The sequence below is a fragment of the Salvelinus namaycush genome, chromosome 9 (assembly GCF_016432855.1).
Source record: "Salvelinus namaycush isolate Seneca chromosome 9, SaNama_1.0, whole genome shotgun sequence".
NCBI lineage: Eukaryota > Metazoa > Chordata > Actinopteri > Salmoniformes > Salmonidae > Salvelinus > Salvelinus namaycush.
Genome location: NC_052315.1, coordinates 15726018 through 15743180, shown reverse-complemented (window position 1 = coordinate 15743180; position 17163 = coordinate 15726018). Strand labels below are relative to the sequence as shown.

The following is a 17163-nucleotide window of genomic DNA, read 5'->3' as shown; positions in this document are numbered from 1 at the left end:
ATAAAGATTTACTTACACAGGTGAAGCTTGGTTACTTAAGATTTGCTGTAAGAGCTTTCATTCCCCAACCATTGCAGTGTAAAAAAATGTAAGGATTTGGGCATGTTTCAAGAGCGATGCCTGTTCACACCGCTATCATCCAGAAGGTGATGTCAGTACATGTGCATCAAAGCTGGGACTGAGAGATTGAAAAAACTCTTCTATCTCAAGGCTATCAGACTGCTAAACAGCAATCACTAACTCAGAGGCTGCTGCCTACATTGAGACCTAACCACTGAACACTTTAATAAATGGATCAGTAGTCACTTTAAATAATGCCACTTTAATAATGTTACATATCTTACATTACTAATATCACATGTGTATATACTGTATTTTATAACATCTGCTGCACCTTGTCTATGCCGCTCGGCCATCGCTAATCCATATACTTATATGTACATACTCCTTCACACCTTTAGATTTGTGTGTATTAGGTCGTTGTTGGGGAATTATTAGATTACTTGTTAGATATTACTGCACTGTCAGAACTAGAAGCACAAGCATTTCGCTACACTCACATTAACATCTGCTAAACATGTGTATGTGACCAATAAAATTTGATTTGAAAGTGTGTGCAGACAGACAGAGTATACTGAAGAAAGGTGTGAAGGATGACAATGTTGAAATTGTGGTGGGGATCATGATCCTGAGTTCCTGAAGTGCCCTGTAAGGGTGAAGGAGATTGAGGTGGCAAAAGTTTGAGTGGTCAATCGAATCTCCTATCCTATGCGGTGATTACAAAAGCATTGAGAAAAAGTGACTAGTGAAGATATGGTATTGGATGTACCACAGCCAGTTGTAAACGTTTGCTGCCAGTCAAAATAGACCCCGTGTGATAAAAAGTTAGATTCTGTGGCGTTCATTGCCACAGTTATAAACTGTATAGCTCAAGTGTCAAAGAAACTGGACGTTATTGTGGCCTCGGCAGAAAAGTTTTTTGGGACAACAGGAGTTTACAACAGAGGACTTGCAAGGGGTACTGGCGCCAGATGACGGCCCGCCCTCCTAGGCTCCCCTTGAGCCTATGTAGGGATAATATCTGTTTTTATTTTGAACAGAAAAGCAGTTTGATTTAGTGTAGTTTATTTATTTTGCTAGTTTGTATGGAATCCTGTTTCCATTCTGCACAGTAGGTGGCAGCATGCACACTAAATTGTGCGAACGCCAATATACCATAGAAGAGCACGTGGAAAATGAGTTTGTGCTGTAATTGACTAAGTGTCTGATTTTAAGTAGCATGGTTTTATAGTAAAAGTAAGAAGTGATATTTATGGAACAGAGTTTGGAAACAAAGGAATTTAACTGTATTGAGAATGTGCTGGAAGCTGTATGCTGAAACTGAAAATCATGCCTTAAGAAAATAAATGTTAAACTGTGTTTTGTGTTCTGCCTTTGCTTCCTGCTTCCTGCTCAATCTGACCTAGAACCTCTCACTTTTCCACCCCATGAGCCATTCATGTCAACTAGATGATGTGCTTGAAACTCTGTAAACAGTTGGAACTAACAAGGTCTCTGAAATCTGGCAGACCAGAAATCTTGAAGTGCTCCTGCACTCCATAAAGAGTAATAGCAAACCCGCACTCTACTTACAACATTCGGATGAACATCTTCAAGTTAGACTGCCTTTGCAGTTTATGGTACACTCAGCAAATATGATATGAACTCTTAACGGAAGACTCATAATGGTATGGCCCTATAGTCTAAACAATGGATGATGACCAACTGTAGTACAGCATCAACACACCTGATTAAAATAATCAAGGGCAATATTGAATAATATCATATACCGATAGAGAGGTTTGCGAGGCTATGGTGAAATCTAAATTACATTAAGAGAAACATAACCTCGTATGGCAAATACAGTCAATGCCTAATGGGAAACTAAGTGTGCCCATTGAACAACACAGGGTTTTCACTTTCATATAACTTGGGTATCTTTTTTTGTTTGGTTCGCGACAGGAAACTACAAGAACCCACTGCTTGTCAGTGAAAGAGGAAACCACGGTACAGCTTCAAAGAGCTTTCTTTTTGTCTTGAACAAGTCAGTTGAATAACATTCCAACTCATGCTCAAGTCTGTTTACACATTTCTGTCTATATCTGCTACATGTGAAAAAGGCAAAAATAATTTCTCATATACTATTGCAAGAAAATGTACACACAATTATTGTCACACTTTCACTTCTTAAATTCCCTTTCCCCACAGAGGAAATGGTATTGACAGATGTAATTTATTGTTAAGTCTCTTCTGCAAACTAGAACAGAGTGAGGTTAAAACAGGTTGAAGATACTAATCAAGATACATTTTTTGGTCTGGAAATATGTTGCTCTGTCTCAAACAGGAAACTGTATTACTTTCCTCCTCCCACCACCATGAAACATAGAAGCAAAAGCCTCATCAACAAGAGACATCGAAGACATGGATGCCTGATCAGAAAGAAGACACCTTGCTGTCCATCATATTTTCAGGTAATGGAGTACGTACATAGGCTACTGTGTGGATGTAGTGGTGAAGACTGAACTTAAATTGATGTCTTTTACTGCTTATTTTTGTCAAGCTGACACTATGTAGTGTCAAGACAACATTGATTAAGTAATTAGGGTTATGTGATTAAGTGCTTGAGTCCAGTTCAAATGTTAAACTTTGAATGTTAAGACTCACAACTGTGTTGGAATGTTAGGTTTGTTTAAATGACAATGTTGCTCTCCACATGGTATGTTTTTCACTATTGTATATATTTTTCAACATATATTTTCAGTTTTCTGATCCAAAAAGCCTCAACCTGGTCTTGTTGAAATAGATTCAACAAAATGTCTTGTGTAGATTCCCATGGTTTAGTTCCTCTGTTTTGGAAACCCCTAGCTTTTAATAACATTTCATTTCCCCTTGTGGCTTCAGTAGCGAGCTTGTTGACGTCATCCTCTTCTTGTAAAATCTAGGACGTCACTATCCTTCCTCTTCCCTCAATTTACTTGCAGTTTCTCAGGTCATTTGTGTTTCAGGAGTGGTTCTGCCAATGGATCTCACTGAGGAGGAGACAGCACCTCTAATGGACAGGGAGAGGGGGGGCAGCCAAAGGTCTGGTTCTGGCTCTGGTTTACAAGTCCATCTCTACTTCCTCCCTGCCACAAAGGCAGGAACAACGTTCAACATATCCTCTGGACAAATCTCTGCTGAAAGGGTCTGTGTCCTGGCAGCAAAAAAATGTGGTAAGATATGTGTTTTTATGTGAATATGGTTGTAATATTTTTATTTTACCATGTTGAAGAGCATATATTGTAACAGTCTGAGGAATAATTGTAATATGGTGTGAAATAAACAGCATTCAGCTGTTTACCAAAAAAGTGGCGAGTTGATCACTTTGTTGTTGTTTAAATCCCAGATTGCCCCTTTAAGGGAGGAATTTTGGAAATTTCCTTGACTACGCCACCTTTTGAAAATATTTATTGGAGCCTTGTGTATCTTCCTTCGGACCTTGCTGTCTCTAAGCTTTCTATTTCTTGAGAATGCAGTCACGTATTAGCATGGATGTTCAAACCTGCAAAAAAAACGTTTTGACAATAACTTTTCTCTCTCCTTAGGAATCCTACCAGTGTACCACAGCCTATTTGCTTTGGCGTTTGATGATCTGTCCAACTTTTACCCCCCAACACATGTTTTCAGCACTGATGAAAGCATTAGCATTCACTACAGAGTCAGGTGAGAAAAAACTTTATGAATTTTTGTGTAAAAAACAAACATTTGACTAGAAATACATTTTATGCCCAATATGAACTATTATGTTGCACTTTATTTGGTCTTAGTCATGTGTAGTGCACCAGCATAGCACCACCATATTGTTGTCTCATACAAAGGGATTTTAATAGCTGTGAATGTGAACTGGATGACTCATGTATGTATAAAATGGTACTTTTTTATTTCCCCTGTTGTTACAAAGGTTTTTCTTTGCCAACTGGTTTGGAGAGGGGTCAAAAACATCATACCGCTACTGTCTGAGAAGAGGCAGAATCAGTGCAGTGCTCGACTACTGTGTCATTGATTATCTCTTTGCCCAGGTACATAGAAAACACTTCCAACCTTTGCAGTAAGCCAAATCTCACATTTAGATATAGACTATTTTGATGTAAACATATTGCAATAAATAATGTGAAATTACATCATCGCACAATTGTGATTTTCCAACACTACATAAGGCCATTTGTTGTGAATGATTAGCTTTAGAATGTCCACAAGGGCAGAACACATGCATGTATATGTACAGTGCCTTCGGAAAGTATTCAGATATTTTGTATTTTCCACATTTTGTTATGTTACAGCCTTATTCTAAAATGGATTATATAAAAATATAATCTACACACAATACCCCATAATGACAAAGCGAAAACAGGTTTTTAGACTTTTTTGCAAATGTATAAAAACACAAAAACAGAAATAGCAAATTTGCATAAGTATTCAGACCCATTGCTATGAGACTCGAAATTGAGCTCATGTGCATCGTGTTTCCATTGATCATCCTTGAGATGTTTCTACAACTTGATTGGAGTCCACCTGTGGTAAATTCAATTGATTGGACATGATTTGGAAAAGGCACACATCTGTCTATATAAGGTCCCACAGTTGACAGTGCATATCAAAACAAAAACCAAGCCATGAAGTCGAAGGAATTGTCCGTAGAGCTCCAAGACAGGATTGTGTCGAGGCTCAGATCTGGGGAAGGGTACCAAAAAAACTCTGCAGCATTGAAGGTCCCCAAGAACACAGTGGACTCCATCATTCTTAAATGGACAAAGTTTGGAACCACCAAGACTCTTCCTAAAGCTGGCCGCCAGGCCAAACTGAGCAATCGGGGCAGAAGGGACTTGGTCAGGGTGGTGACCAAGAACCAGAAGAACAACCATCTCTGCAGCACTCCACCAATCACAAACTCTTTGTCCTGAATGCTAAGCGTCACGTCTGGAGGAAACCTGGCACCATACCTACCGTGAATTATCGTGGTGGCAGCATCATGCTGTGGGGATGTTTTTCAGCGGCAGGGACTGGAAGACTAGTCAGGATCGAAGCAAAGATGAATGGAGCAAAGTACAGAGAGATCCTTAATGAAAACCTGCTCAAGATCGGTCAAGACCTCAGACTGGGGCAAAGGTTCACCTTACAACAGGACAACGACCCTAAGCACACAGACAAGACAATGCAGGAGTTGCTTCGGGACAAGTCTCTGAATGTCCTTGAGTGGCCCAGCCAGAGCCCAGACTTGAGCCAGATCTAACAAATCTGGAGAGACTTGAAAATAGCTGTTCAGCAACGCTCCCCATCCAACCTGACAGAGCTTGAGAGGATCTGCAGAGAAGAATGAGAAAAACTCCCTGAATACAGGTGTGCCCAACTTGTAGTGTCATACCCAAGAAGACTCGAGGCTGTAATCGCTGCCAAAGGTGCTTCAACAAAGTACTGAGTAAAGGGTCTGAATACTTATGTGATATTTCAGTTTTTTATTTTTTATAAATTAGCAAAAAATTCTAAAACCTGTTTTGCTTTGTCATTATAGGGTATTGTGTGTTGATTGATGAAAAAAGCTAAAAAAATTTAAATCTTAGAATAAGGCTGTAACCTAACAAAATGTGGAAAAAGTCAAGGGGTCTGAATACTTTCCGAAGGCACTGTAAGTGTTCTACTACTTCCTGCGTTCTGTGTATAGTCTTAATTTTTTGTGACCCTTTAGTCCCGTAGTGACTTTGTGGCTGGCCAGGCGGGGGTCTCACCTCCCTTGAGCGTCCAGGAGGAGTGTCTTGGCCTGGCAGTGCTCGACCTATGGCGACTGGCTAAGGAACACAACCAGAGTGTAAGGGAGGTGTGCAAGAATGTCAGGTATGAATACTGAAAAGAGGGTATGAAAATGAGTACATTTCTTTATGCCAACGGGTCTCTTGGTTTCTTATTTGGCTGTGCAGAATAGATCAATTACCATTTTTTTCAGTTACAAGTCATGCCTTCCTGAGACTCATCGGCAGGAAATCCAGCAACTGAGCCGGCTTGCGCGCTACAGAATCCGCAACACTCTGAAACGGTTCCTGAAGAAGCTTGGCCGCTGCTCGGTGGGAGAACGCAGTCTAAAGCTGAAGTACCTGATGGAGCTGGCAGGGGTGGAGCCTTCCCACGGCACTGAGACCTTTCAGGTGAACCACCCCGGCTCCCAGCTGCAGCAGAAGGAACCAACATTCAACCTTATGCGGGTCGCCGGGGAGAGCGGCATACAATTCAGTGGAAGTCACTGCCCTGCCGATGTCCTGGTGAGAGAAAGTGCAAAGTCCCTACTGTGGGTCATGATCATGATTATCATGCTGTATCTACATTGACTGACCACAAAACATAAATAATGTTCCCTTTCAATCGGTCATTCGATATAACATGCTATGGGGAGTGTCGTGGAAATTCAGTACTGAGAGAGACTTGGTCATTTCTTCAAACAATCATCTTTATTTTATATCTATTAATTATTGCAGTAATGAAACCGTCAGTCCAGCAGTCTTGACTGTCGGACCGAGTGCTTGAATCATACAGAGAATACCATGTCTTTATATACTAAACCTAAAAATGCTTCAACCATGGCTGGCTCCACCCTTCTCATATAGATTGCGGGGCACCATGAGCCACTTTGGTCTCATCCTGTCTTTATCTGCACCTGGCGTTATTTAAACCCCCGACCCTGGCCTAATTTCCCAGATGCGAGGATGTCTAAGAACCATTGAGGCCTTTGTTCTACTCCTCTCTATCCCAGTTACAACCACAATCTCCTCGATAGAATGTAGGCCCAGTTAGACGAGAGACATATGTCTCACATGCCCCACTAATGATAGAATGGAATTTGGCTGTTTGGTTTTTTATCACCGAGACATCAATCAATTGTCAGCTTCAAGCTATCTTTAGTAAAACCCATGTCCACGACACCCAGCCTAGCTGCAGGAAGCTAGAGTGGACAGTCAAACTCAGTATTAGCAGGACAAAAATATCTCACTGTTTGTTAAGTAAATAATTGCTAAATATCGAACAAATCAGGTAAATATGTAATTTTTCTATCACAGGAGTCAATAACCAATCCTATTCACCTGAAGCAAACTAAAATCACGCCCAACCTGCCAATGGATGCCGAGCCCGCCCTCGGAAGCCTCGCCTTCTTGGCTATAATACCGGGGCTCGCTCCATTTCCTCAATTCTTCGCTCTTCAGTTTCAAGCACATGATGGCTAGGAGATTCAGATCTGATTTAAGTGTCCGTTATGAGGAGAAAGTACTCGTCCCCCTAGATGTTGCGAGTTTTGGGTCTTGGTATCGGTTTTTGTGTTTGGTGAAAGCTAACTACTTTCTGCTCTGCTTGTGTAGCTAATGCTTCCTTACTTGAGTGGTAAGAGTACGTTTGAAAAGGCTAACCAGCCGAGTTTGAACCTCTGACCGTGCCCTAGGGCATGTGGTTTCAAAATGAAAAATGTAAGATACTCACGAGTGCTGTCCTTTTGCCTGGGTTGGAAACACGCTCAGGAGGCCTTGGCTCAGACCAGTTTGCAAGACCATTGTCTCCGGCTGGGTTCAACTTCCACTGGGAGTCGGGCTGACTTTGTGACTTTGAGAAAGATCGGTGGTCAGAGTTGATAGGGGTTCTTATTAGGGGTGCATGCGCCCAGCCCACCACAAGGAGTCGCTAGAGCGCAATAGGACAGGGACATCCCGACCGGCCAAACCCTCCCTAACCCGGACGCACTAGGCCAATTGTGCGCCGGTCGCGGCCGGCTGTGACACAGCCCGGAATCAAACCTGGGTCTGTAGTGACGCCTCTAGCACTGCGATGCAGTGGCTTAGACCGCTGCGCCACTCAGGAGGCCGCATTGGTAGCATTTCTATGTTGAAGATTTTCCATCCAATTCGCTTTACTTTTGTAATACATTATACTTGATCGTTCCCAAATAAGTTCCTCCATAACTTATTCTGTGCCTCTATGGTACCGTTTTTATTGCTATCCATCTGTACTGTTATTTATACTATTTCCTTTGAATATAATATTAACTATTTTGACCTAAATGTTTTGTTTTAAAGATGAGTATTGAATTGCATGACCTCTAATGGCACATTTAAAAGTGTCCCATACAATATGGGAATCTGCTGTACCTATGTTATGCAGGAAAAAAAGTTATACAATTCTTTGTCTTGGTTAAAAACAGGTTGTCATCCAGTAGGCTTTGATTACATTTCTAATATCCTCGCCCACGTGGAAATTCTGTAAGAGTTATATTTGATGGTCCGACTGCATTCTGCCCCCTATAAAGCTTTTTTTTACTTTTGGTGCCAGCATGAAGGATACAAGAAAGAAATCAAGATGACTAGCTTGATTAAGCCACCACCATGTACAGTATACAGTATATAGATTAATTGGCCAAATCTGTTTATCGTCCAATAGAATATTTAAAATGATCCACCTTACTTTCTAATCTGTTTGGAAAGTTTGCACATTCGGATCGAAATTGTTATTGATTAATATATATTTTTTATTTTATTTAACCTTTATTTAACCAGGTAGGTAAGTTGAGAACAAGTTCTCATTTACAATTGCGACCTGGCCAAGATAAAGTAAAGCAGTTCAACACATACAACAACACAGAGTTACACATGGAGTAAAACAAACATACAGTCAATAATACAGTAGAAAAATAAGTCTATATACAATGTGAGCAAATGAGGTGAGATAAGGGAGGTAAAGGCAAAAAAAGGCCATGGTGGCGAAGTAAATGGAATATAGCAAGTAAAACACTGGAGTGGTAGATTTGCAGAGGAAGAATGTGCAAAGTAGAAATATAAATAATGGGGTGCAAAGGAGCAAAATAAATAAATACAGTTGTTTGGGCTAAATTATAGATGGGCTATGTACAGGTGCAGTAATCTGTGAGCTGCTCTGACAGCTGGTGCTTAAAGCTAGTGAGGGAGATAAGTGTTTCCAGTTTCAGAGATTTTTGTAGTTCGTTCCAGTCATTGGCAGCAGAGAACTGGAAGGAGAGGTGGCCAAACGAGGAATTGGCTTTGGGGGTGACCAGAGAGATATACCTGCTGGAGCGCGTGCTACAGGTGGGTGCTGCGATGGTGACCAGCGAGCTGAGATAAGGGGGGACTTTACCTAGCACGGTCTTGTAGATGACCTGGAGCCAGTGGGTTTGGCGATGAGTATGAAGCAAGTGCCAGCCAACGAGAGCGTACAGGTCGCAGTGGTAGGTAGTATATGGGGCTTTGGTGATAAAACGGATGGCACTGTGATAAGACTGCATCCAATTTGTTGAGAAGGGTATTGGAGGTTATTTTCTAAATGACATCGCCTAAGTCGAGGATCGGTAGGATGGTCAGTTTTACAAGGGTATGTTTGGCAGCATGAGTGAAGGATGCTTGGTTGCGAAATAGGAAGCCAATTCTAGATTTAACTTTGGATTGGAGATGTTTGATGTGAGTCTGGAAGGAGAGTTTACAGTCTAACCAGACACCTAGGTATTTGTAGTTGTCCACATATTCTAAGTCAGAACCGTCCAGAGTAGTGATGCTGGACGGGCAGGCAGGTGCAGGCAGCGATCGGTTGAATAGCATGCATTTAGTTTTACTTGTGTTTAAGAACAGTTGGAGGCCACGGAAGGAGAGTTGTATGGCATTGAAGCTTGTCTGGAGGGTTGTTAACACAGTGTTCAAAGAGGGGCCAGAAGTATACAGAATGGTGTCGTCTGCGTAGAGGTGGATCAGAGACTCACCAGCAGCAAGAGCGACATCATTGATGTATACAGAGAAGAGAGTCGGCCCAAGAATTGTACCCTGTGGCACCCCCATAGACTGCCAGAGGTCCGGACAACAGGCCCTCCGATTTGACACACTGAACTCTATCAGAGAAGTAGTTGGTGAACCAGGCGAGGCAATCATTTGAGAAACCAAGGCTATCGAGTCTGTCGATGAGGATGTGGTGATTGACAGAGTCGAAAGCCTTGGCCAGGTCAATGAATATGGCTGCACAGTATTGTTTCTTATCGATGGCGGTTAAGATATCGTTTAGGACCTTGAGCGTGGCTGAGGTGCACCCCTGACCAGCTCTGAAACCAGATTGCATAGCGGAGAAGGTGCGGTGGGATTCGAAATGGTCGGTAATCTGTTTGTTGACTTGGCTTTCAAAGACCTTAGAAAGGCAGGGTAGGATAGATATAGGTCTGTAGCAGTTTGGGTCAAGAGTGTCCCCCCCTTTGAAGAGGGGGATGACCGCAGCTGTTTTCCAATCTTTTGGAATCTCAGACGATACAAAAGAGAGGTTGAACAGGCTAGTAATAGGGGTTGCAACAATTTTGGCAGATCATTTTAGAAAGAAAGGATCCAGATTGTCTAGCCCGGCTGATTTGTAGGGGTCCAGATTTTGCAGCTATTTTAGAACACCAGCTGACTGGATTTTGGAGAAGGAGAAATGGGGAAGGCTTGGGCGAGTTGCTGTGGGGGGTGCAGTGCTGTTGACCGGGGTAGGGGTAGCCAGGTGGAAATCATGGCCAGCCGTAGAAAAATGCTTATTGAAATTCTCAATTATAGTGGATTTATCGGTGGTGACAGAGTTTCCTATCCTCAGTGCAGTGGGCAGCTGGGAGGAGGTGTTCTTATTCTCCATGGACTTTACAGTGTCCCAGAAGTTTTTTGAGTTTGTGTTGCAGGAAGCAAATTTCTGCTTGAAAAAGCTAGACTTGGCTTTTCTAACTGCCTGTGTATATTGGTTTCTAACTTCCCTGAAAAGTTGCATATCACGGGGGCTGTTCGATGCTAATGCAGAATGCCATAGGATGTTTTTGTGTTGGTTAAGGGCAGTCAGGTCTGGAGAGAACCAAGGGCTATATCTGTTCCTGGTTCTAAATTTCTTGAATGGGGCATGCTTATTTAAGATGGTGAGGAGGGCATTTAAAAAAAATACCCAGGCATCCTCTACTGACGGGATGAGGTCAATATCCTTCCAGGATACCCGGGCCAGGTCGATTAGAAAGGCCTGCTCGTTGAAGTGTTTCAGGGAGCGTTTGACATTGATGAGTGGAGGTCGTTTGACCGCTGACCCATTACGGATGCAGGTAATGAGGCAGTGATCGCTGAGATCTTGGTTGAAAACAGCAGAGGTGTATTTAGAGGGCAAGTTGGTTCGGATGATATCTATGAGGGTGCCCGTGTTTACGGCTTTGGGGTGGTACCTGGTAGGTTCATTGATAATTTGTGTGAGATTGAGGGCATCAAGCTTAGATTGTAGGATGGCTGGGGTGTTAAGCATGTCCCAGTTTAGGTCACCTAGCAGCACAAGCTCTGAAGATAGATGGGGGGCAATCAGTTTACATATGGTGTCCAGAGCACAGCTGGGGGCCGAGGGTGGTCTATAGCAAGCGGCAACAGTGAGAGACTTATTTTTAGAGAGGTGGATTTTTAAAAGTAGAAGTTCAAATTGTTTGGGTACAGACCTGGATAGTAGGACAGAACTCTGCAGGCTATCTCTGCAGTAGATTGCAACACCGCCCCCTTTGGCCGTTCTATCTTGTCTGAAAATGTTATAGTTAGGGATGAAAATTTCAGAGTTTTTGGTGGCCTTCCTAAGCCAGGATTCAGACACAGCTATGACATCCGGGTTGGCAGAGTGTGCTAAAGCAGTGAATAAAACAAACTTAGGAAGGAGGCTTCTAATGTTAACATGCATGAAACCAAGGCTTTTATGGTTACAGAAGTCATCAAAAGAGAGCGCCTGGGGAATAGGAGTGGAGCTATGCACTGCAGGGCCTGGATTCACCTCTACATCACCAGAGGAACAGAGGAGGAGTAGGATAAGGGTATGGCTAAAAGCTATGAGAATTGGTCGTCTAGGACGTCTGGAACAGAGAGTAAAAGGAGCAGGTTTCTGGGGGCGATAAAATAGCTTCAAGGTATAATGTACAGACAAAGGTAGGGTAGGATGTGAATACAGTGGAGGTAAACCTAGGCATTGAGTGATGATGAGAGAGATATTGTCTCTAGAAACATCATTGAAACCAGGTGATGTCATTGCATGTGTGGGTGGTGGAACTGAAAGGTTGGATAAGGTATAGTGAGCAGGGCTAGAGGCTCTACAGTGAAATAAGCCAATAAACACTAACCAGAACAGCAAGGGACAAGGCATATTGACATTAAGGAGAGGCATGCTTAGCCGAGTGATCATAAGGGTCCAGTGAGTAGTGAGGTTGGTTGGGGTCACGGCGATTCAGAGAGCTAGCCGATTCAGACAGCTAGCCGGGCCATGGGTAGCAAGCTGGCAGAGGATGGAGGTCTGTTTTTACTACCAAAAAGTACCATGAAGATCAAGCTGCTAGACCCCCTTAATGTATCCATACGTACCAATACTACCAGAATCAATGTCTGACATCTATCCATGTAGCTGCAACTAAACCTCCAATTGTCTTCCAATATTCCTCCTGCAAAAACCTCCCCCATCCCAGAAGAGGGTGTTGTCCCTGATACTATTGTACCCGTAACATGCCTTTAGTGTCCTAAAACACACCTTCAGTGGCCGATTGGCATGGCCCAGGTAAGAAACCGGGACTATCCCGTGAATCTGTTTCAATGCTGCCACCCCTCAAGCGCCCAGCCAAAAACCCAATAAGCCTATGGCCAGTGGTGTAAAGTACTTAAGTAAAAATACTTTAAAGTACTACTTAAGTAGTTTGTTTAGGTATCTATAGTTTACTTTACTATTTATATTTTTGACTACTTTTACTTTTACTTCACTACATCCCGAAAGAAAATATTGTACTTTTTACTCCATACATTTTCCTTGACACCCAAAAGTACTCATTACATTTTTTATGCTTAGCAGGACAGGAAAATTGTTCAATCCACGCACTTATCAACAGAACATCCCTGGTCATTCCTACTGCCTCTGATCTGGCGGACTCACTAAACACACATGCTTCATTTGTAAGTTATGTCTGAATGTTGGAGTGTGACTCTGGCTATCTGTAAATAAATGTAAAAAAACAAGAAAATGGTGCTGTCTGGTTTGCTTAAGCTAAGACATTTGAAATGATTTATACTTTTACTTTTACTTTTGATACTTAAGTATATTTGAGTAATTACATTTACTTTTGATACTTAAGTATATTTCAAACCAAATACTTTTAGACTTTTACTCAAGTAGAATTTTACTGGGGGACTTATACTATTACTTGAGCCATTTTCTATTAAGGTATCTTTACTTTTACTCAAGTATGACAATTGGGTACTTTTTCCACCACTACCTATGGCATGACCACAAAAGGAGCATCCTCTTAAGGAATTAGCCACATAACAAATCAATGAAAAAATAGCAACAACAAAAAACACAAGAATTACAGGCAATACACATCCTTTTAACCTCAGATTGGTGATGTTAGTATTAAACTTTATCGTCATCAAGATCTAACAAAATCGATTATTTAAAACAGATCAATATCTTTGGTTTAGAACAAGTGTTTTTGTCATATGCCCCAGTTAGGCGCCCCTTCCATAAAAGTCTCTGGCCTCACATGAATTCATGGATTGATGGTTAAGCTATCCTTCCGTATTGGCCATCTACCAAAATAATTTTCTCACAGAGATATAGGTTGATAAATGGCTACGACAGGTTGTCATCTATCGACAGACACACATAGTATGCCCAAGTTCATAGCTTTATTTCTGTTAGAAGAGCGCAAACGGTACATGTCGCCGCGGTTATTGTCCCTGTTCCATTGATTTCAATCCAATATCAATTTTAGTGATTCATTTGCACGCGTTATTGATTACAATAGAACAAGCTAATCAATTCCAGTCTTGAGTGGCTTCTTGAAAGATATTGGTCTGTGTGCAGTTTAGAAGGTACTAATTTAGCAAAATACAAGTAATCTGAACATAAGTGTGACACGTGTGTGTGTGTGTAGGGAGCAACTTTTATGTATTGGTCTTCAAAATATCACAACTTATTTCAGCATATTGATTATGAATTTGAACATCTAAAACCGGTGTCAAAAACCCATAACAACAGGAAGCAGCAACAGTATCATTTTCAATGTATGTTTAAGGAATATACCTAAATGTTACTTTTAAAATAATTTTTCAACAGGATTCTACTTTATCAGGTTAAAACTACTGAAGGAGCCCAAAAACGTGCTATGATTTATTGATTTCGATGATATTAGTGAAATTGTGATTTTTTTTTGGTCCTGGCTATTTATAACAGTACTTCGAGTCTGCAATACTCTACACCCGAAGGCCACAACCTTCCGAATGCGACTCCACATTCGTAACAATGGTAAGTTTTGAGAATCAGGTTAACTTAATGTCTCAAGCTGGACACATTGGCAGTCAGGATCTGTATTCTCCACCGAGTGTTGTTAAACACCCCATGGTTCCCCTTATCCAACAGTCGGTTGAAAAACCAGCATTTGAGTGTTCAGAGGTAAAACACCTAAGCTCTTCCGATTGCCATGGAAGTGTCTAGTGTCTTCAGAGGTGTCTGAAACAGTCTGAAACAGTTCCCCTGTGGGATTAAGCCTTGGGCTACCTTGTGTCTTCGATGAGGCAGAGCGCGAATGCGCATTATCAAGTCACAGCAGGTTCCCTGTTGTTTTGGACTTACGGTTCCTTTTGTGAGTTTTGGCATTCCAGACTCAGGTCTTGTGTGAGCCTTTTTGGAACCGATGGGGTTTAAGGACTTGGCTGCCGTGGTCGAAGTTATGCAGGATTTTGTCCGGGTTACCACTGTTCCCTGTGGGTTTGAGCCTTGGTCTGCCGGGGTCGTGCGTCTCTGGTCGATGTTTATACAGCGCCCGTGTGCACTTTACCAAGTTACGACAGGTGTTTGTTGTTTTGGACTTGCAGTTCCTTGTACGAGTTCTGACATTTCAGGCTCTCAAGGTAAATATTGGTATTGGAACTGTGGGTTATAGGAACTTAGACTGCAGTTCAGGCTTCTCTCTGACAGTTCAGGCTTCTCGGTTAAGTCTGAGGGAAAAAAGTGGCTTCTGTAGCCTTTTTTGGCCGGAGGAACCTGTGTGTGCTTGGGCTGCCGTGGGCCTCCTAGTTTGGTACCCTCTGAGCCGGCTTGGGGCTTGATTGTATGTCCCCATAGTATGTTATATCAAGTGACTGACTGAAAGGGAACAAGGGAACGTACAGTTATGACTATAACTACTGTTCCCTGAAGGAGGGAACGAGGTATAACATATTTTGGCCCCGAGCCGTCAATGGGGTTTGGGCTCGCTGAAGAGCGGTACTGAATTGAGGAAATGGATGCGAGCCCCGGTATTATAGCCAGGAAAGCGGGGCTTCCAAGGGCGGGCTCGGCATTCATTGGCACATTGGGCGTGATTTCAGTTTGCTTCAGGGTTAACTCCCCAAAGTATGTTATACTTCGTTCCCTCCTTCAGGGAACAGTAGTATTTTCATAACTGTACATTCTTTCACAGGAGTGGCAGACATTCTGTGACTTCCCAGAGATCATCGACATCAACATCAAGAGGGCATGCCACGAGCAGGTTCCCCAGGACAGCAGGGTGGTCACGATCACCCGGCAGGACGACAGATGCCTGGTTGGTTGATATCACTGAATCAATGCTCAATACATCCTTAATTAATGCTTAATCAACAACAATTGATGCTGACTCATTGCACCTGAGCAACATCCATTTCGGGGGGTGTATGGCTAAAGAAAAAGTGTGCATGTCACCATTTTTCTCCACAGGAGGCCGAGTTTCAAACAGTGACTGAGGCGCTTTCATTTGTTTCACTTGTGGATGGCTACTTCAGGCTGACTACAGACTCCAGTCACTATTTCTGTCAAGACGTTGCACCTCCCAGCCTGCTTGAAGACATTGAAAGCAACTGCCATGGGCCAATCACGTAGGTCCTTTCAGACTTATATCAAACCCATAGAGATACATTAGATGTTAACATCTGTGTGCCTTTATATGTTGTTTTCTCAGGTCTGAGTTTGCAGTGCACAAGCTGAAAAAAGTAGGCGCCAAAGATGGCAGGTTTCTGCTAAGACGCAGCCCCAAAGACTATGACAAGTTCTTTCTCACTGTCTGCGTTCAGGTAAAAAGTTGACAATTATGACACATAATCAATCCTCAAATTGCTTTAATCTGGATTTACTTTTGGTCACACTTTATTTAGATAGTCCTGATGGTCCACCTGTATTGTATTATATTGTATTTATTAGGAATCCCCCTTACAATCAAAACAAATAAAATAACTGTACATCTTATAACATTTTTACACCACTGCATATCTACAATAGAAAATGTATAATACCACCATACAACAATATTACCATGTACCTGTGTGTAGAGTGTGTGTGCCAGTGTCTGTGTGCACGTATGCGTGTGTGTGTGTGTGCCTGTGTGTGTGTGTCTCTTCACAGTTAGCGTTGTTCCATAAGGTTTAGTTGTGCCTGTTTTATAAATCTGATTTTACTGCTTGCATCAGTTACTTGATGTGGAATAGAGTTCCATGTAGTAATGGCTCTATGTAGTACTGTGCGTTTCCCAGAGCTTGTTCTGGACTTGGGGACTGTGAAGAGACCTCTGGTGGCATGTCTTGTGGGGTATACATGGGTGTCTGAGCTGTATGCCAGTCATTTGAACAGACAGCTCGGTGCTTTCAACATGTCAATAGCTCTCACAAAGACAAGTAGTGATGCATTCAATCTCTCCTCTACTTTGAGAAGTATAGATTGACATGCATGTCATTGATGTTTACTCTGCATATACAATATGCATTTAAGGGCCAGCCGTGCTGCTCTGTTTTGGGCCAAATGTAATTTGCATATATCCCTCTTTGTGGCACTTGACAATACCACTGGGCAGTAGTACAGGTGTGACAAAACTAGGGCCTGTAGGACTTATTTTGTCAAGAAAGCAGAGTGGCGCTTTATTAAGTACAGACCTCTCCCCATCTTAGCTACCGTTGCATCAATATGTTTTGACCATGACAGTTTACAATCCAGGGTTACTCCAAGCAGTTTAGTCTTCTCAACTTGCTCAATTTCCACATTATTCATTACAAGATTTAGTTAGGTTTAGTAATAAGGTAGTAGTTAATGATTTGA

The 17163-nt window shown here is 42.2% G+C and overlaps 1 protein-coding gene across 1 annotated transcript in view; it reads left to right on the top strand.

Moving 5' to 3' along the window:
- Positions 1–2446: 2446 nt before the first annotated feature.
- jak3 (Janus kinase 3 (a protein tyrosine kinase, leukocyte)) overlaps positions 2447–17163 on the top strand; it is a 32675-nt gene continuing 17958 nt past the window's right edge. The window contains exons 1-9 of the mRNA XM_039000954.1: positions 2447–2510; positions 3045–3251; positions 3624–3741; positions 3980–4097; positions 5762–5907; positions 6017–6329; positions 15521–15643; positions 15796–15953; positions 16037–16148. Coding sequence (XP_038856882.1) covers positions 2465–2510; positions 3045–3251; positions 3624–3741; positions 3980–4097; positions 5762–5907; positions 6017–6329; positions 15521–15643; positions 15796–15953; positions 16037–16148 — 1341 coding nt within the window. The 5' untranslated portion in view covers positions 2447–2464. The remainder of the gene's footprint in view (positions 2511–3044; positions 3252–3623; positions 3742–3979; positions 4098–5761; positions 5908–6016; positions 6330–15520; positions 15644–15795; positions 15954–16036; positions 16149–17163) is intronic.